Source organism: Pongo pygmaeus, chromosome 19, assembly GCF_028885625.2.
Source record: "Pongo pygmaeus isolate AG05252 chromosome 19, NHGRI_mPonPyg2-v2.0_pri, whole genome shotgun sequence".
NCBI classification, from domain to species: Eukaryota; Metazoa; Chordata; class Mammalia; order Primates; family Hominidae; genus Pongo; species Pongo pygmaeus.
In genome coordinates, this window is record NC_072392.2 from 94,065,887 (window position 1) to 94,085,879 (window position 19,993).

At 59.0% G+C, this 19,993-nt stretch overlaps 1 protein-coding gene across 4 annotated transcripts; it reads right to left on the reverse strand.

The window, feature by feature from the left end:
* Positions 1–68: 68 nt before the first annotated feature.
* On the reverse strand, positions 69–19,953 carry UNC13D (unc-13 homolog D). Of its 4 annotated transcripts, none has more exons than XM_054456486.2 (34): positions 19,079–19,953; positions 18,543–18,693; positions 17,803–17,838; positions 17,477–17,584; positions 17,332–17,391; positions 17,175–17,241; positions 16,751–16,931; positions 15,243–15,287; positions 15,050–15,118; positions 14,795–14,864; positions 14,512–14,616; positions 14,305–14,397; positions 14,126–14,229; positions 11,086–11,203; positions 10,856–10,980; positions 10,621–10,711; positions 10,482–10,538; positions 10,294–10,391; positions 10,137–10,188; positions 9,929–10,059; positions 9,691–9,811; positions 9,202–9,345; positions 8,900–8,998; positions 8,607–8,813; positions 8,357–8,425; positions 7,248–7,327; positions 4,069–4,174; positions 3,924–3,995; positions 3,391–3,474; positions 3,175–3,295; positions 2,840–2,963; positions 1,590–1,786; positions 762–891; positions 69–289 (listed from the first exon to the last, which is right to left on the reverse strand). In XM_054456486.2, exons 1-33 carry the CDS (start codon positions 19,210–19,212, stop codon positions 770–772), a joined length of 3,441 nt encoding a protein of 1,146 aa, XP_054312461.1. In that variant the 5' UTR covers positions 19,213–19,953; the 3' UTR covers positions 69–289; positions 762–769. The 4 variants fall into 4 exon arrangements, with proteins under 4 accessions (XP_054312461.1, XP_054312466.1, XP_054312465.1 ...); XM_054456491.2 differs by lacking the exon at positions 19,079–19,953 and adding an exon at positions 18,140–18,296 and having other exon boundaries at positions 18,543–18,634; XM_054456490.2 differs by lacking the exons at positions 18,543–18,693; positions 19,079–19,953 and adding an exon at positions 17,984–18,001 and having other exon boundaries at positions 17,477–17,838.
* Between the last annotated feature and the right edge of the window lie 40 nt (positions 19,954–19,993).

A 19,993-nucleotide genomic window follows, 5' to 3' on the forward strand; every position in this document is an offset into this window, starting at 1 on the left:
CTGAGGGCTGGGGAGGAAGCTACCTGGCCTGGCTCGCATTCCGGGCCCCACTGTAGACCAAAGGTATATTTTAAGAGGACAATGGATTGGTTTTTATTAATTTTTTTGCTAAGAAAGCTTCTAGGTGGCAGGTGCTGTCCGGGGAGGAGGCGTGCGCAGCAGACACAGCGGCCAAACTGTCCTTTCTGCTTCCGTCTGTCCGTGCCAGCCCCGCCGCCTGCCAGCTCTTGCTCCCTCAGAGCCAGAAGGTTCTTGGCTCCAGGCTTCCTGGCCTGGATGCTGGCAGCCCCTGGAGAGAGGACCCAGGCTCCCTCTAGTAATGGCCACCACCCTCCCCCCAGGGCAGCTGGAGCCTCATCTTGGGCAGGGTCCCCTCTCCCTTCCCCAGGAGACTCTGTGCCTGTAGCCCTGGTCCCAGTGAACCTGGCCCCCACCCCAGTGGCTGGAACAGGAAGGCCAGGAGGCAGATGGCCCAATCCCCTGCCCACCACAGCAGCTTTTCTGAGAGGCGGGTAGGGGCAGGGTTTCCTCCCCCTGGTGCTGGGATGTGGTGGAGACATTGCAGCCAGGGCTGGAGGCAGGGAGGCGGGAGTAGAGATGTCGCTGCTGAGCCCCCATCACCATGGGAGGCAGGGGAGGTCTGCACTCTGGGCACTCCGCATGCTGGGGCTCCCCAAGTGTTAGGCCAGGCTGGAGGGCCGCGCAGTGGCGGGGAAGCCCCAGACCCTACAGGAAAGCCCTTGCAAGTCCCCACCGCAAACCTCTACGGCTACGGTGCAGGCCGCAAGGCATGCTGGGAGGCCTGCTTGGCCCGGTGCCGCCGCAGCCTCACAAAGACCTGGGCCTCTCGATCACCCTTCCGGCCCTCCAGCAGCTGCAGGATTGGGTCCCCTGCGGAGAGAGGGGTTTGGGGGTCAGATGCCGGAGGAGAGGCAGTGCCTGGTGGTGGCAGAGAAGAGTGTGGCAGGGGGGACACAGCACTGCTCCATCTCCCCGACAACCTGGAAAGAAACAAGTGACAGACCCGCACCAGCCCACCAGCCCAGGAGGTGGTCTGACACGCATCCGGTCGCGTAACAGACAGAGTGCTGCCGGGACACTGTCGTGACTGCAGCGAGGGGCTGAGACATGCCTGAGGTTTGACTATTACTTTTTTATGTGAGAACCTAAAGCTAGCAAGTTAACCTTTTCATGCCTCGGTTTACCCATCTGTAAAAGAGTGCTAATAATATCTGCTTCGTTGGCTGGAATGCATAAAGTGCTTAGCACTTGCTCATAATAAGTGCACAAGCATCAGACCGTTGCTGGTATCAAAAATGCTCTGCAGGGATGTGGCCCTGCCGAGTGAGATCTAGGCCCTTCTCCCCAGTTAAACCTCTTGGTGACTTCCCCATGCAGGGAGTGTCACGTTACACTTAGCTTAAAGTTCACTAGTCTCTTGATTAGACTGAGAGATGGGCCATGGCTGTCCCACTGGCTCCCATCTCCAGGGAAGCTGTTCTCCGACCCTGGCGTCACCTCTCTGGGGCCCCTGCCCAAGCTTTACAGGCTCCCATCCCTGCACCACCCTGCCCCGGGCTCAGGCCTACCATTGGGTGCGGGGTACGTGAGGGGCAGGCGGGTCTGAGGCACCTCACCAGGCTCCTCAGAGCCACTCAGCCCAGGCACCTCACGCAGTGGCAGGAAGGCCTCGCCTTCCAGGTCGTCGGCCCCCAGCGTGTCGTAGTCCAGCACGGTGAGCAGGAGGCACGCCCCAGCCTTGCGGCACGGCTCAGCAGGCACCAGGCTGCGGGGAGAGTCAGGGCTCTGCTGCCAGCCCCAGCACGGCCACCCCCAGCCTTGGCACATGGGTTCACCCACTTGGTGTTGGGAACCAGCCAGGGTTAGGACTGCAAAGCCAGCTCTCAGCCTGGCACCTCTCAGCCATGTGGTGCAATGCCTGTTCTGACCGTGGGCTGATGCTTTAAACCAGGGGTCCTGTGTTCCCCATTCACCTGTCCTGAGGAACTGGGAGCAGGTTACTGAGAACCTCAGAGACAGGACCCTTCCCTAGAAGTCCCTAAGTTAAACACGTGGGAGTCCACCCCTTCCCCTAAGGGAAGCAAACTTTTTTTTTCTGAGACGGAGTCTTGCTCTGTCACCTAGGCTGGAGTGCAGTGGCGCCATCTTGGCTCACGACAACCTCTGCCTCCCGGGTTCAAGCGGTTCTCCTGCCTCAGCCTCCCGAGTAGCTGGGACTGCAGGCGCATCCCACCACACCCAGCTAATTTTTTGTGTTTTTAGTAGAGATGGGGTTTTACCATGTTAGCCAGGATGGTCTCAATCTCCTGACCTTGTGATCCGCCCACCTTGGCCTCCCAAAGTGCTGGGATTACAGGCGTTAGCCACCGTGCCTGGCCCTCTTTTTTTTTTTTTTGAGATGGAGTCTCACTCTGTCACCCAGGCTGGAGTGCAGTGGCACCATCTCAGCAGCCTCTGCCTCCTGGGTTAAGCAATTCTCCTGCCTCAGCCTCCCAAGTAGCTGGGATTACAGGTGCCCACCATCATGCCCGGCTAATTGTGTATTTTTAGTAGAGACGGGGTTTCACCATGTTGGCCAGGCTGGTCTTGAACTCCTGACCTCAAGTGATCCGCCCGCCTCGGCCTCCCAAAGTGCTGTGATGACAGGTGTGAGCCACCGTATCCAGCTGCAAACTCTTGTCCCAGGTGCCCTATCCCTTGGGCCCAAATGTGGCCATCTCAGGGGAGCCCCTTGGCCCCAGCCAGGAGGAGCAGGCCTGAGGGAGCCCGGTGGGGGGAAATGAGGGGAGGGACTGGGAGAAGAACGGGACCCACTCACAATTCAAAGGTCTCATCAAACAATGGGTGAAGGTCCTTCTTGTGCTTCTGGGTCTCCCGGGCGGCCAGCTCAGGGAACTCATGCCTGGGTTCCAAGGTCAGCTGGACAAAGGGGTCGCTGGAGCCTGGTAAGTGGCCGAGGAGTGTGTGTCAGCTGAGGGTCTCCCAGGCACCCCACCCCCACAGCTATGCTCTGCTCAGCGGCACTGACCCCTCCTGGTAACTGGAGGAAATGCACCCAGAGCTCCTGCAGGGTGAGCGGAGCTCCCAGGGTCACTGAGACAGGAGGGCCAGGACGGGACCACGGAGAGTGGCCAAAGGGCAGCCTCCACTCACCGTTGGAGTCCAGGGGCAGCAGGCTGGAGGCGCTGAGCAGCTCCAGACGCAGCTTCTGCTCAGATGCACGGTAGGAGGCCTTGACTGTCACAGCCCCCAGCTCCTCAGAGGTGGTTTCTGCCTGGGGTGGGGAGCAGGGGCAGGGTCAGCAGGGACACAGCGGGAGCGAGGTGCTCCAGGGCCTGCAGAGGGCACAGCGCGAGGGAGGGGCCTCACCTGCTGCTGGATTCGGCTGCAGAAGTACTTCCGGATGAGTTCCCGGCTGGAGGCCGCCTGCAGCTCCAGGTCCCTCTGCAGAGCCTGGGAACACATACAGCTGAGAATCCACCTGGACTGCACGTCCAACCACAGCCCTGGCCTGCCCTCCAGTAGCTCACCGTCAAGGGTAACATGTCCGTTTGAAATGGAAAGTATTGGGTCATGGGACAACGGGCTGGGGCCACCCTCAGGCCGGCCAGACAGCAGGAGAGGCACAGATAGGGCTAGCTTCACGGGCGTGCTTCCCCGACCCCACCCCGGCCCCTCCACCGCCCATGCAGGCACACAGGGCCCCTGTGCTTAGGAGGACCCAGGCTTGGTTTCAGGTTCTGTCATCACCATTCTAAAATTTGTAATAACTTTTGAATAAGGGGCCCAGTTTTCATTTTGTACTGGGCCCCATAAATTATGTAGCCGACCCTGGACATAGGTGAGTGCCAAAAGGAAGGCTCCCCGGACCTCCTACGGGGAAGCTCACCCAAAGCCCCTACCTGGAAGGTGGCAGTGTGCAGGGCCTCAGGCGGCAGGCCACAGCCCTCAGCGTGGAAGCAGATCTCCAGGTTCTGGGGGAGACATCAGAGGTGACCCCAGGCACCCTCCCACCAGGGTTATCATTGCTGTGACCGGTTCTGTTACCTGCAGGGCAATCTTCAGCCTGTTGGAAGCCAGGGATGAGCTGCGCTGGGAGGCGGCCGCCTCCACCAGCACTGTGAGCGTGTGGGTCCAGAGCAGGGTCAGGAGGCTGGGGCGGGGGCCGGAGGGATGCAGACACAGCACGGCAGGGTGGTGGCGGAGGAGGAAGCAAAGACGCTCTTGAGAAAGGGGAGGCCTCAGGGACCCAGCCCCACCCCAGCTCCTCCCACCCCCAACCTCCCCCTCCGCCTCCCACCCCAGGTGAGGCTGGGGAGAGGGTGGGTACAGGACCAGCAAGGGGCAGGTGGGATCAGTCCTATCCAACATACACCTCTCAAACTCAGTGAAGAACCCTCCCCAGCAGACTAACGGAACCCACAAACAAGGCTGGAGACAGGGAGGAGGCCAGGCCCCCTGTGACAGAACCATGATTTAAGACAGGAGCAAGGCCGGGCGCGGTGGCTCACGCCTGTAATCTCAGCACTTTGGGAGGCCGAGGCGGGCGGATCACAAGGTCAGGAGATCGAGACCATCCTGGCTAACATGGTGAAACCCCATTTCTACTGAAAATACAAAAAATTAGCCGGGCGAGGTGGCAGACACCTGTAGTCCCAGCTACTCGGGAGGCTGAGGCAGGAGAATGGCGTGAACCCCAGAGGTGGAGCTTGCAGTGAGCTGAGACTGTGCCACTGCACTCCAGCCTGGGCGACAGAGCAAGACTCCGTCTCAGAAAAAAAAAAAAAAAAAAAAAAAGACAGGAGCAGGCCGGGCGCGGTGGCTCATGCCTATAATCCCAGCACTTTGGGAGGTCGAGGCGGATGGATCAGGAGGTCAAGAGATTGAGACCATCCTGGCCAACATGGTGAAACCTCGTCTCTACTAAAAATACAAAAATTAGCTGGGCGTGGTGGCGTGTGCCTGTAGTCCCAGCTACTTGGGAGGCTGAGGCAGGAGAATCGCTTGAACTCAGGAGGCGGAGGTTGCAGTTAGCCAAGATTGCACCACTGCACTCTGGCCTGGCAACAGAGCAAGACTCCATCTCAAGAAAACAATTAGCCAGGCATAATGGCAGGCACCTGTAGTCCCAGCTACTCAGCAGGCTGAGGTGGGAGGGATCACTTGAGCCCAGGAAGATGAGGCTGCAGTAAACCGAGATCACGCCACTGCACTCCAGCCTGAGTAACAAGAGTGAGACGCTGTCTCAAAAAAAAAAAGCATCGACCGGGCGCAGTGACTCATGCCTGTAATCCAAGCACTTTGGGAGGCTGAGGCAGGCGGATCACCTGAGGTCGGGAGTTGGAGACCAGCCTGACCAACATGGAGAAACCCTGTCTCTACTAAAAATACAAAATTAGCCGGGCGTGGTGGCGCATGCCTGTAGTCCCAGCTAGTCGGGAGGCTGAGGCAGGAGAATCGCTTGAACCCAGGAGGCAGAGGTTGCGTTGAGCCCAGATCATGCCTTTGCATTCTAGCCTGGGCAACAAGAGCGAAACTCCATCTCAAAAAAAAAAAAAAAGCATGGCCAGGCACAGTGGCTCATGCCTATAATCCCAGCACTTTGGGAAGCCAAGGTGGGGTGATCACCTGAGGTCAGGAGCGAGAGACTCCGTCCCCCCATCAAAAAAGTAGTTAATTAATTAATTTGTGCAACACATTAAAGTGCCCGTTATGTACCAGGCACTGTTCTTTTTAAATTTTTTTTCAGATAGGGTCTCGCTCTGTCACCCAGGCTGAGTGCAGCAGTGCCATCACGGCTCACTGCAGCTTCCACTTTCTACGTTCAAGTTATCCTCCCAACTCAGCCTCCCAGGTAACTGGGACTACAGGTGTACGCCACCATGCCTGGCTAGTTTTTGTTTTTGTTTTTGTTTTTGTATAATTTTGTAGAGACTGGGTTTTGCCATGTTGCCCAGGCTGGTCTTGAACCCCTGGGCTCAAGTGATCCACTCACCTCAGCTTCCCAAAGTGCTGGGATTACAGGCGTGAGCCACCATGCCTGGTGGTGTTCTAAAGGCTCGTGAGACAGCACTGAGTAAAACTTCCCTCTTGGTGGAGGTTTAACTCTGGTTTATGTGAAAAATATGGTCTAAGATCAAGTCCAACAGAGCTTAAAGGTGAAAAAAATAAATAAAATGTTAAAAATAGGCTAGGTGTGGTGGCTCACGCCTGTAATCCCAGTACTTTGGGAGGCTGAGACAGGCGGATCACGAAGTCAGGAGTTCAAGAACAGCCGGACCAACATGGTGAAACCCCGTCTCTACTAAAAATACAAAAATTAGCTGGGCTTGGTGGCGGGCGCCTGTAATCCCTGCTGCTCAGGAGGCTGAGGCAGGGAATCACTTGAACCCGGAGGCGGAGGTTGCAGTGAGCTGAGATCGTGCCACTGCACTCCAGCCTGGGCGACAGAGTGAGACTCTGTCTCAAAAAAATAAAAAATATATATACATGGTTTAAGAAATAAAAACGGCCGGGCTCCGAGGGGCCCTAGCTATGCCTCTGGGGGTGGAACAGAACTCTAGGAGAGCTGGCGGCCTCTTCAGGGCCCAGGTTCCACAGGGAGGTGGGGCGCTGTCATCATCATCGTCACTACAGCTAATAGTCACTGACCACTTCCTTTGTACTGACACCATGCTCAGCACCTCACATGACCCATTTAATCCTCAGCAGAAGCCAGAACTATTCTCATCTGCACCAGGAACTTGCCCAAGGCTGCTAAGCAGTGATGAAGCCGGAGTCTGAACCCAGGTGGTCCAGAGCCCATGTGCTGGACTCCACCGCCTGTTGCCTGGCATGCTGGGTCCCTGCTATAAGACACCCTAGCTAGAAGTTCTCCCTGCAACGTGGGCGGGGACCACCTGTAACCTAATGGGGGCAGAGGAGCAGTCAGGGAGGCCCTGAAGACAGGCCTGGGACTAAAGGAGAAAGGACAGGTAGATTTTGGCTCAGCCTAAGGAAGAACTCAAAGCGCTCAGAGCTGGGCAGCAGGAAATGGAGAGGCCTGCGACGTGGCAAGCTCCCCGTCCCTGCAGCGAGCCTTAGCAGAGCCTGTTGCACCCTGTAAGGGAGGTCACCAAAGGGATTCACCTCCACCCCTCAGAACGGATGCTGGGGCCCAGGAAGGAGGGGCTGTGGGAGGAGAGGGGGAGGTGGTGAGCGCGCCCAGGGCAGGGGCTGCTACAGACCTACTGAAGTTCTCCTGCACCAAGTTGGTGTTCATGTAGCAAAGCTCCACCTCCAGGAACTTCATCAGGGGCAGAATGGCCTGGGGAGGGAGACGGGGAGCAGGTGTGGCTCCGGCCCATGTTGGCCCCACCCCCATCCCCTTCCCCTGACCTGGAGGGAGGAAACAGGGCCGGGAACCATTCTGTGAGAGCAGTTTGTAGTGTCTGTAAGAGGCCGGCCTGCCCACCTCTCTGCCTTCCCCTCTCCGTTGCTCAGCCTGTCCCAGCCACGCTGGCCTCCTCTACAGCCCTGGAACCTTCCAGGCATGGTCCTGCCTCAGGGTCTCTGCCCTTGCCGTTTCCTCTGCCTAGAATGCTCTTCCCCTAGAACTTCTCATGGCTCCTCCCCTTGCTTCCCATAGGTCTTCACTCAGCTGTCACGGCCTTCCCTGGCCACCATCTAAAAATACAACCCTCTGACACTTCCCACCCACTTCTCTGTTTTAACTTTTCTCTGTAGACTTATCATTATCTAGCACACTGCATGTGTGTGTGCGCGCATACACGCCTGTGCATAGAGTTAATAGCTATAACTATCACTATAGTTATGGATACTCACTATGTAGCTCTTTTTTCACCTCCACTACTAGAATGTGAGCTGCAGGAAAGCAGGTATTTTGTCATATTGTTTACTGACCTATCCCCAGTGCTTAAATCAATGCATAGGACAAAGTGGATACCTAATAAATAGTTGATGAATGAATGAATATTCTTCTACCCTCCAGTCAAAGGTGTGCGTCATGATATGCCCCCACTTACAGGTCAGCTGGCTTGTGTGAACAGGACGGCAAAGCTAGGAGGCAGCTGAGAAGGATGTGCACCCTCGCCTGTTTGGCTGCAAAGTCTAAGCCCTCCCCAACTGCAGCCCCCTCATTGACTGTCAGTGCTGGGACAGCTGGTGGAGTGACCCAACCCATTCCTGTGAGCATCCCAGGAGGAAACTGAGGCCCAGGGAAAGAACATGCCTTGCCTAGTCTGGGGGACTTATCTTTGACACCAAGGCTTTCAATGACCCCAGATCTACAGAGCTGGCAGGGCGGTGAAGGCCAGCAGGCAGAAGCGCCACTTACATCCTCAGGCAGGACGGACTCCCTGACGCCCACCAGTTTCTGGATGTGCTTGGCGATGCCCACCTCCAACTGGAGACACAAAACGGAAGAAGGGGGGAGGTCAGGGCATGAGTTGGGGATGGGAGAGTTCCTTAGAGCCTGAGTTTAGATGCAGGAAGGGGTCAGGGCTGGACATTGGCCCAGGTCCTGCTGGAGCCAGGCAGGCTGAAGACAGGATGGGATGGGGTGACTGTGCGGTTGGACAAGGTACCTGCTCGGCCAGGGTGCGGACGCCAGTGCGGATCTCATGGCCCAGCCCAGCCAGCGCGCTCTGCAGCTGGGCATGCAGCGTGTTCTGCAGCTGCCCCTGCTCCAGCACAGCCCCTACCCGCTGCTCCAGGGCCTCCCATGCCAGCTGGGCGGGCAACTTGCCGATCACCAGCCGCAGCTGCTCCATGTCATTCACCACCACACACAGCTGGGTCAGAGATGCAGAGCTTCCTGAACTGTGCCCAGGCTGGTCCCCACACCCAGCCAGACTCCCAGCCCCAGCTCTGGCCTTACCATGTTGGCTGCCTGGCCTTGGTCCTTCTGGCCTGAAGAGAGCTCACGGGCCCGGGCCTTTATAAGGCTGCAGTACACCAGGGCCAGGCGACAGGTGTCCTAGGGTGGGGTTGGACAGAGGGAACTGATCCATGGGTGGGGCATCCAGGAAGGGCAGGTGGGAGGGCATGGGCATTTCAGCGACTTGGGGGATTTAGGATACAGGCTTTGGGAGGCTGCCTGGGTGAGAGCACGGGAGAAACGGTGGGTGGTAGTGTGGCTGTTCTAGAAAGAGGGGGAAGGACACATGGAAGATGCCACACCTCCACAAACTTGACAGTAATCATGAAGGCCTCCTCTGGGTCTGGCCAGTCCAGCTGCCGGGCAGTGTGGCTGATCTGGGCAAAGCAGGTGGATAGATCCACCGCTGATGTGCTGTGCTTGGTCAGTTCACCCAGGGGCACCAGCTGGGGGAAGAAAGGAGGACTCAGGATACTGCCAAATCCACCCCCTTCCCTCCTTCCTTCATTCATAGAGCAGCTACCATCACCAGGCACAGAGCTGAGCAGGGAGCTTCACAAGAGACAAGCACGGCTCCGCCTAGACCCCCAGGCTGCAGGATCTCAGGCAAAGTGAAGCCACAGCCCCAAGGATATCCAGAGGCAGCGTTTTGCACAAAACTGGCCTCAAGTGCACCCAAAAGGGATGTTCAGAGCAGGTTACCGGCTTTTACTACGCTTTGGAGGTCCAGGCAGAACCCAAGCCTCAACCCCAAACCAGGGCCCTGACCCCCGCCCTGGCCACGCCCCCACCTCATCCATCTGCACAGCGCGCTGCACCCGCGCCAGGGCCTCGTTGTACGTCTTCTGCAGCCAGGAGGGGATGGCCGGCTGGAACCAGCGGTGGAAATTATCCAGGGCCAGGACTCCATCCCTGGGGATTGCCGGGGCTCAGCGTCGGGAAGGCTGGGGCCACCATGGGCCCTGGGGCCTCGTCCACCCTCCCGTCCCCTGTGCCCCTGCAGCTGCCCACAATTGGCCTGCTGCCCACCTCTCTGAGGAGCTCAGGCGCAGCTGGCAGAGCTCCTTGAGGCTGATGTAGAGCTGGAACAGACTCTCGCCCATCTCTGGGGACACTGCATCACCCACAGCCGTAGTGTGATCCTGCACCCGCTTGGCCACCTGCAAAGGAAAGGGGTGGAGGGCGGGGCCCACAGCTCTGTTGCAGGGCATGCCCTAGAGACAGGGGAGGTACTCACCAGCCACTGCAGCTCCCGGAAAGCCATGGAGAAGAGGTGGATCTTGAGGGTACTGGAGGAAAGGCAGCAGGTGTCACCCAGTGGCATACGCCAGGGTCCCCATGGTTCCGGCTCTGAGGCAATGCCCCACTACCTCCCGACCTGGCTATCTGCTCACTTGTGGAAGATCTTGTCCCATGTGCGCTGGCACTGGTGCAGGTCACTAATGACATCCTGTACCAGGCCCAGCAAGGCCTTGCCTGCCTCCAGGATGCCCTGCAGAGACATAGGTGGGCCGGGCAGGGCTGCCAGAGGCAGGCACCACCCCCCGTGCCCCCCTGCCCTCCCCCTTGCCCAGCCCCTCACCTGCACCATGGGTTGATGGTGCTGTTGCTTCAGGTGAAACCATTCAGTGGTGCCAGTCTGTCGACAAAGAGGCAGTGAACAGGGAGGGATTGCCAGGCCCAGGAGCTGGTCTCCCCCATCCCCAGCACGAGTACCATACCTGTAGGGCCTCAGTCACCAGCTGGGGCAATGGGGCAGTGTTGGGGCACAGCTCTCCGAAGGCCTTCATCTTGCACATCTGTACCAGGACCCTGCAAGACGGAAAGAGCTGTGTCGAAAGTGCCTGCTGCCCCACACTGCACTCACTCCTCCAACAGGCTTCTCCCACTCCTGCAGGCACCCCAGCTGCTCCCTCATCCCTAACCCCACCGAGGAAGGGGAAGGCAGCCACTGACCTGAGAAGAGACTGCAGCCGGGCTGGGGAGTCCGAGACAGAGAGGGGGAAGATGGAGCGGAACCTCCGGATGAGGGAGAGGCCGTAAGTCAGCAGGGAGCTGAATGAGGTGGCCAGCTCCTCCTCCTGCAGAGCCAGGAGATGCTTTAGGGGCCTAGACAGCCGCTGCTGCTCCCCTGCCCCTTCCCTGAGCCCTGCCTGCCCAGCGCCCCTTGCCCACTGCATACCTACCTGTTCTGCTTTGAGCCGACCCTGGATCCACTGGTACTCGATGCTGGTGATGGGGTGCAGGAGGCAGCTGCTGGGGAACTCCAAGCTCTGGTAGAGGCGGCTGTAGGCCAGCCACTGCCTGCAGGTGACAGGAAGCCCTCAGCTGGGCAGGGAGGAGGGAATCACCTTCCCCTGTTCACCCGGCCTCAGGTGAGGGGAATCACCTCCCTCCTCCAGGGCCCCTGGTGGAGAACCATCCACCAGTACAGGCTGAAAACTAGTGGCTCAACAGGACACGCGGGATTTTTTTTTTTTTTTTTTTTTTGAGATGTAGTCTCACTCTGTCACCCAGGCTGGAGTGCAGTGGCGCGATCTCGGCTCACTGCAACCTGCGCCTCCTGGGTTCAAGCGATTCTCCAGCCTCAGCCTCCCAAGTAGCTGGGACTACAGGCATGTACCACCATGCCCAGCTAAATTTTTTATTTTTAGTAGAGATGGGGTTTCACCATGTTGGCCAGGCTGGTCTCGAACACCTGACCTCAAGTGATCCACCCGCCTCGGCCTCCCAAAGTGCTGGGATTACAGGCGTGAGCCACTGTGACCAGCCAGGATTTTTTTTCTTTGTTTCCATAGATGCTTTTCAAATTGCCCAGACTGAGATCTTTGTGATTTTAAAACTTCAGGATTTCTTGCTGTTTTTGAAAAATTGGATTAGCTGGGCACGGTGGCTCACACCTGTAATCCCAGGACTTTTGGAGGCCGAGGCAGGTGGATCACCTGAGGTCAGGAGTTTGAGACCAGCCTGGCCAACATGGTGAAACCCCATCTCTATCAAAAATACAAAATTTAGCTGGGTGTGATGGTGGGCACCTGTAGTCCCAGCTACTTGGGAGGCTGAGACAAGAGAATCACTTGAACCTGGGAGGCAGAAGTTGCAGTGAGCTGAGATTGTGCCATGGCACTCCAGCCTGGGCAACAAGAGGGAAACTCTAGCTCAAAAAAAAAAAAAAAGAAAAGAAAAGAAAAGAAAAATAGGATCTATGGACCTGAGCCTTCGTGCACATGTGGCAAGCATCAGCGAGAACTTCCTTTCAGATGGTTTGGGGGGATGTCACACAAACGTCCAGTGGGAGGGTAGAGGATGGGGGAGAGGAGCAGCCTGGGGACAGGCCGAGGTCCCTATTGGACACTGCAGCCACCTGCATTACTGTGCTTGGGCCCTGCAGGCAAACCAGGCCCCTCCCCATCTGGTGCCTGCTCCAGTCTCCAGCTGCACCACCATTCCACCCTTGTCTCCAGATCACCCACCTGCCTGAGGTCCTAGCAGTACACAAGCTGACCCCAGCCCAGAAATGCACTCCCCTGGGCTCCCTCTGCCTCCCATTCAGACTCCAAGTCGCAGCCCAGGCCTGAGGCGGCATCCTGCTCCTGTTCCTCCCCTGGCCAGCACCTGGATGTGTCCCACCTCTTTTTTTTTTCTTTTTTTGAGACAGAGTCTCGCTGTGTCGTCCAGGCTGGAGTGCAGTGGTGCGATCTCAGCTCACTGCAACCTCCACCTCCCAGGTTCAAGTGATTCTAATGCCTCACCCTCCTGCGTAGCTGGGATTACAGACGTGCGCCACCACGCCTGACTAATTTTTGTATATTTTGTAGAGATGGGGTTTCACCATGTTGGCCAGGCTGGTCTCAAACTCCTGACTTTAAGTGATCTGCCTGCCTTGGCCTCCCAAATTGCTGGGATTCCAGGCGCGAGCCACTAGCCCAGCTGGCTGTGTCCCATCTCTGCCCTACTCACATGCACTGGAATGGCTGTGACCCCCTGTGCCCTCCCCGGCCTTCCTAGGACTTGACGTAAGTGGCCCTCAACATAGATCTGTCCTTATCAGCACGTAGTTTTGCTGAGTTGAAGGCTATGGCATTGGGAAACGGGGCTGGGGTTAGGGACCGAGTCCAAATTCAAATGCCCAGGACTCAGGAGACGAAAGCAACTCAAGTGGGCCCAGTGGCAGCCATGATGGGCAGAGGCACACACATCGCTCTGCTCTGTCCACTCAAAAAAGCAGCAAAGGCTGGGCACGGTGGCACGCGCCTATAATCCCAGCACTCTGGGAGGCCAAGGCGGGCGGATCACGAGGTCAGGAGATCGAGACCATCCTGGAAACCCCGTCACTACTAAAAATACAAAAACTTAGCCGGGCGCGGTGGCTGGCACCTGTAGTCCCAGCTGCTCGGGAGGCTGAGGCAGGAGAATGGCGTGAACCCAGGAGGCAGAGCCTGCAGTGAGCCAAGATCGTGCCACTGCACTCCGGCCGGGGCGAAAGAGCGAAATTCCGTCTCAAAAAAAAAAAAAAAAGCAGCAAAATGGCTGGGTGCGGTGGCTCATGCCTATAATCCCAGCACTTTGAGAGGCCAAGGCAGGCAGATCACCTGAGGTCGCGAGTTCGAGACCAGCCTGACCAACATGGAGAAACCCAGTCTGTACTAAAAATACAAAGTTAGCTGGGCGTGGTGGCGCATTCCTATAATCCCAGCTACTCGGGAGGCTGAGGCAGGAGAATCACTTGAACCTGGAAGGCAGAGGTTGCATGCAGTGAGTCAAGATTGCACCATTCCACTCCAGCCTGGGCAACAAGGGTGAAACTCCATTTCAAAAAAAACAAAATGATGGCCCTGCAGTTCCAGCACTTGTGTTTCATGAGAAGCTGAAGATCTGGATGGTATGTCAAATCTCCAGATAGCTTTTTCTAATATTTTTTGGAAATGAGGTCTCACTCTGTGGTCCAGGCAGGAGCGCTGGTGTGATCGTAGCTCACTGCAGCCTTGAACTCCTGGGCTCGAGTGATCCTCCTGCCTCAGCCTCCTAAAGTCCTGGGATTACAGGAGTGAGCACTGCATCAGCCGAATCTCTAGACTTTTTAAAGTTGGCAACTGATTCAAAACTTAAAACACACATTTTGGGCCAAAGGGAACTCTGCTGAGAATTACACTTTGGGCTACCAGCTTGGGCAGGGGGCGTGGGGGGCTGGTGGCTCAGGGGTTCTGCCCAGGGCTGTGTACTCACGCCATGGACTGGTGGAAGTCGGACAGGTCCTTCTGTGTGGCATGCAGAAAGAGGATGGTGGCAGCCTGGGGACTCAGCGACCCATCCCAGGAGGTGCTTCCTGCCTGAGGGGAGCAGGTAGAGGAGTGTCAGGACCTGAAGGGCAGCCCCGGCTGCGCCCAGCCCCGGGAGGGCAGTACCTCGTGCTGGGTGACCTCGTGGGACACAAGCTGCTGCAGGAGGTGGAGGTGCACCGTGTAGCTGGGCTGCGAGCGGCTGGCCGAGGTGGCTCTCTGCAATGAGGCCTCTGTGAGCAGACAGGGCCTCATACCTGGTGCAGCCAGCCCCCCAACCCAGCAGACCACCGCAGGAGCTGGGCACAGCCACTGGCCCAGGACCCGACCTACCCTCTTGTGGATGAGTTGGAACTGGAGGTGGCACTGGCCGCGGTCTGGGTAGGTCTCAGTGCGGGGTTCCAGGGGGTACCACTGGTCCTCTCGGCAGTGCAGGTCCTGGCAGCCGGGGATGCCCAGCCCGTGAGCGTCAGAACCTCACCGAGTCAGGGGCAGTGGAGGCGACAGGAGGTGGACCCCAGGCTCAGCTTTGTGAGGACACAGAGCCTCTCCCCAGAACCCCTCCCAACCCCCTCCCTCTGCCTCGCTCCTGGGCCCCTTTCCTCATCCTCCTCACCTGTAGCCTCAGAACCACGTTCCCCAGAAAGTCGTCCTGGCCTTTGTCCTTCCGGGCCTCTTTAAAGATCCTGCATCAGGCAGGGTCCCATGAGGGGGACGCAGCAAACGTTGGAAGGGATTAGGCTGGAATCTACCCCCCGCCGTGGCCACCTGGACCCCAAAGGAGCCTGCACTCCAGCAACCAGTGTGCATGTCAGGGGATGGAGGGCAGAAGGAGCCCCAACCCCTTCCCTGTGAGCCCTGCAACACACACCTGCGAAGCCCATGCAGATCCGTGAGCTCCCCAAGCTTCTGTCGGACAGACTCCACAGTGTCCAGGTCCCTGGAGGGACAGAGGTTTGAGAAGGAAGCAGAGAGAGTGCCTGACCTCTTCCAGGAGGAGGTTCCGCCTCTCTCACCCCAGATCCCTTCCCTTCCCATCCCTAGGGGCAGGCCAGGTCACTCACCACATGTCCAGATGAAAGCTCGCATTGGTGATGTCCTCAAACTCCCTGTATGGCGAAAAGGGCATGGTTGAGGGCCCTGGAGGGTGGATGCCCCCAGATGAAGCCATAAGTGACCACAGCCCAGAGCCATGGAGTTGTAGCCTATCCCTGCCAAACTCCTCTCCTCCCAGCCACATCCCTGCCTTTTTTTTTTTTTAGATGGAGTCTAGTTCTGTCCCCTAGGCTGGAGGAGTGCAGTGGCAGGATCTCAGCTCACTGCAACCTCCGCCTCCCTGGTTCAAGCAATTTTCCTGCCTCAGCCTTCCAAGTAGCTGGGATTACAGGCACCCGCCACCACACCTGGCTAATTTTTGTATTTTTAGTAGAGATGGGGTTTCACTGTGTTGGCCAGGCTGGTCTTGGGCTTCTGAGCTTCTGACCTCGTGATCTGCCCGCCTAGGCCTCCCAAAGTGCTGGGATTATAAGCATGAGCCACTGCGCCTGGCCATTTTTTTTTTTTTTTTTTTTTTTTTGAGACAGAGTCTCACTCTGTCACCCAGGCTGGAGTGTAGTGGCGCGATCTCGGCTCACTGCAATCTCCGCCTCCCAGGTTCAAGCGATTCTCCTGCCTCAGCCTCCTAAGTAGCTGGGATTACAAGCATGCACCACCACGCGCAGCTAATTTTTGTACTTTTAGGGGAGGTGGGGTTTCACTGTGTTGGCCAGGCTGGTCTCGAACTCCTGACCTCAGGTGATCCACCCGCCTCGGCCTCCCAAAAGTGCTGGGATTACAGGCGTGAGTCCCTGCACCCGGCCCCCACTAATTTTTTTTTTTTTTTTTTTGAGACGGAGTCTTGCTCTGTCACCAGGCTGAAATGCAGTGGCGTGATCTCGGCTCACAGCAACCTCCGTCTCCCAGGTTCACACCATTCTCCTGCCTCAGCCTCCCGAGTAGCTGGGACTACAGGCATCCACCACCACGCCTGGCTAATTTTTTGTATTTTAGTAGAGACAGGGTTTCACCGTGTTAGCCAGGATGGTCTCGATCTCCTGACCTCGTGATGTGCCCGCCTCGGCCTCCCAAAGTGCTGGGATTATAGGCGTGAGCCACCAGGCTCGGCCTTTTTTGTATTTTTACTAGAGATGGGGTTTTGCCATGTTGACCAGGCTGGTCTCGATCTCCTGGCCTCAAGTGATCTGCCCACCTCGGCCTCCCAAAGTGCTGGGATTACAGGTGTGAACCACCGCACCCATCCCTGCCTCCTTTCAGGTATGGCTTCAGGCACCCCCAGACTCACCCACAAGGGCCTGACCCTCCTTGCCTCATCAGCACGCGTGGCATTGATGTCGTTCTGTCCCATCTGACCTACTGTCCATCTAACGTGCCTAGAGATGGGCTTCTCCAGTCTTTGTCCAGGGCCAAACCCCCTCCCCTGAGCCAGGACGACCTACTCATCTCATTGTCTGGGGGAGACCCTGCCACCCAGGAAAGACCTGGACAGAGTGGGGGCTGGAGCACGGCCACGTACAGGATGAAGGTCTCGTCCCAGACGGGGTTGAGTGTCTGGGTGATGACCTGCGTGCGGTGGGTCTCCTCCTCGGGGATGGTGTGCCTCACCACAGCCTTCTGCCGCTGCCGGGACCCGGGGCTGCCCCCCGGCACGCCTACCCCCTGCTCAATGCCCAGCAGGCAGTAGGGGTCGCTGAACCCTGTGGAGGAGTGGGGAAGACGAGGCAGCCAGGGAGTCAGCTGGGTCCCTGGGAGAGGCCCTCATCACCCCCGCCCAGGGCTGAGCCTCTTCCTGGGGAGAGGGAAGGGGACCAGCAGCATGGGGGGCCAGCGCTACAGGGCTTCTGGGAGGTGGGTGCTCCCGCCAAGAGTCCTGGGCCAGGCTGTGATGGGAGAGGAAGGAGCCAGGAAGAAGCTCCTCGGGGACCCCACCCCATGCTCACCACTGACATCTTTGCCCAGAATGCCCTTGGCCTGTTTCACTGTTGCCTTCAGACAAAATATTGGCTTCTGGAGGAACAGGAGGGACGGCCTGAGTCCCTGAGGGGGCTGGTCTTCCCAGGCCCCTCCTTGCCCAGGGTGGCTCTGGCCCCAAGTTACCTCAAGCTCCCTGACTCGCTGCAGCATCTGCTGGTGCTCCTCGGGCTCCACGTGGAAGGCCTGGTGGGGAGGCAGGCGGGTGGGTGGCTGGGGGCACGGGACAGGGCAGTTGCAGGAAGCGGGGTGGGGTGGGAGCCGGGCTCACCTCCTGCAGGTATCGCAGCAGCTCAGAGGCCTCCATCACATGGTTGGGCTCAGGCTGACCCAGGCGGTGCAAGACAGTGTAGAGTGCGTCCTCGTAGAGCAGGGCCCGCTGAGACACACGGGGTCACCTTGGGGACCCCACCAGCCACCCCTGGCACCAACACCTCTCGCTATGGGCAGGACAAGGGGCGGCTTGTGCAGCGGAGGGAGTTGAGACCCAGGAGCCCCCTGCTCACTGCAAGTTGCTTGCTGCCATCAGCGTCGACCAGCAGGAGGACACACAGCCGCCCTCCCCACCTCTCTGCACCCCAACACTCCGACTCTTACCTGCTCGGGGGAGAAGTGGTGGGACGGAGGCCGGATCTGCAGAGCAAGGTGGAAAGGCAGAGTGTCCCGGGAGGCCCAGAGCAGGCTCAGATGGACAGGAACGGCTCCTCTGAGGCCTGAACCAGGCCAAGGGTATGGGCGCCCCAGCACCCCAGCCTCCAGCCCCACTGATGCCCCGCACCTGTTCCCCCAGCAGGCCTCCTGGAGGTCTGTCCCCGGGCCCGCCGTGGCTGAGGTCCATGGGCTCCCAGCAGCGTGAGCCCTCTGCACCCGCACCCCACCTCCTTCCCTTCCCCAGAGGAAACAGCTCTGCTTATCAGTGGCGGCTGCTCCTCACCCAGCAGCGGAAGTGAGGCTCGGCAGTGGAGGTGAGGGGGGTGCCATGCCGGCCTAGGGGTCTGCTGCTCCCCAAACAGCTCACCCCACAGCAGGGACACCCCCACCTAACGGAGTCGGCTCCTCTGAAGCTGGAGGAGCAGGGGATGGGGTCAGGCCTACCGGGAAGGAGGGGTTCAGAGAGCCTCAGACCACAGGGCCTGAGGCCCACCAGTGACCCAGAGTCCACCTGGCAGCCCCTGCTCTGCTGGCCCAGGAGGCTCTCCCCAGGGTGGGGTAGGCGGGGGAGGGTCCCTGGTCCCCAGTCCCAGCCTTTGAGAGGTGGGGCCAGACAGCAGGGCACCCGCACCCGAGACCACAGTGCTCCCCAAGGCCAGCTCTCTCCCCAGTGAGGTCACTCCTACCTCCGGGGCCATTTGGGGCGGGGGATCCTGTGGATCTCTGACTCTGCGGCGCCTTATCTTGATGGCCTGGCGCAAGAGGGGAGGGCGCTGCTGTGGATGGGAGAGGAGTGTCGCCATGGTGGCCTTCTCTGCCCTTCCCTGTCCGCTGGTGCTGGGTGAAGACAGCGAAGCCACAGGATTATGCAAAGAGCCTGGGGCTGCCACCGTCTGTCAGGGGAGGTTGTAGGGAGGGCGGCTGGCGGGGGACGGAAGGGTGAGGGTTTCACCGCTTTGGAGAGGCGGTCTCCCAGGCCCCCTGCACCTTCCCCAGCCGGGATCCCTACAGGACCCTCCTCTGGCTGGAGCAGAAGGTGGACCCCGTGGGCAGGCCTGGCCCCGCCCCACCCTCCCACAGAGGCCCTAGGAAGGGGACAACGCTCTCAGCAGGGGGCGGGGGGGCCCAGAACAGGCGGGCAGCATCCTGCCCCATCCATGTGCTGTGCCCAGGCTGGGCTGGACCCTGAGGGAAGCTGACCTGGGCCCGGGGGGGTTCTCACCCCACTTCCTCGAGTGCGTCCAGACGTGGGGCGGGGCGGGGTAGGGTGGGGTGGTGCCCAGGGTGAGGGCTCCCAAGAGGCGTCTCCCTGGAGGACAGCCAGTTGCTCAGCCTGCCTGGCCCCACAGGTGACATTCCATGGAGATGACGGGGCCAAGCTGTGCTGGGCAGGGACAGCCCTGTACCCTTGCCCCCACCTTGGCAGTCAGGAGGGTGCTCCCTTCAGACGCCCTTGAAGGGGGCTTAGCCAAGTCCCAGAGAGCTCTGGGCCAGGCCGGCCAGGAGGAGGAGGCAGAGCAACTGCTGCCCGATCTCTCCTGAGGACAGACTTGGCTCCCAGAGGACAGGAAAATGCGCCTCAGCATGGGGCTTTCCTAGAGCTCTGTGGCCTGCCCACCCTGTGCCCAGTGCTGGGCTGGGGGACTCGGGGGCGCGTGGGCCTGGCTACGGCCTTTGGCCATTTCCCACCCTTCTGTCCCTTCAAGGTCACAGCCGGGCACGTGACGTAGGTGGTGGCGAGCCGGCTCGGCTACCTCAGTGTCCCTGTCATAGGTCCTGACGTGCTCCAGGGCTGACTCGGCCTCCTCCCTCCGGCAACCAGGACTTAGGCCAGGGCTGCCATTCCTCAAGCCAGCAGGGGACAAGGTGGCAGCCCCAACCCCTCCCATCAAAGCCAACTCTGGGCCACATCCACCTCTGTCCCAGCCAGGCCCTGGGGACTCGGTGGGGGAGGGACACGGCTGCTGAGCGATGACCGTAAGAACCGGCTCCAGAGGCCAGAGCTGTCTTGGGGACCAGACAGGCTGGGCCGTGAGAACGGGGATCCTCCCGTGGGAGGGAACCATCCCAAAAGCCTCCAGGGCCCTTGGCGGCCAGACGGCTCTCCTTCCGGAAGAGACCCCCGGGTCACCACACG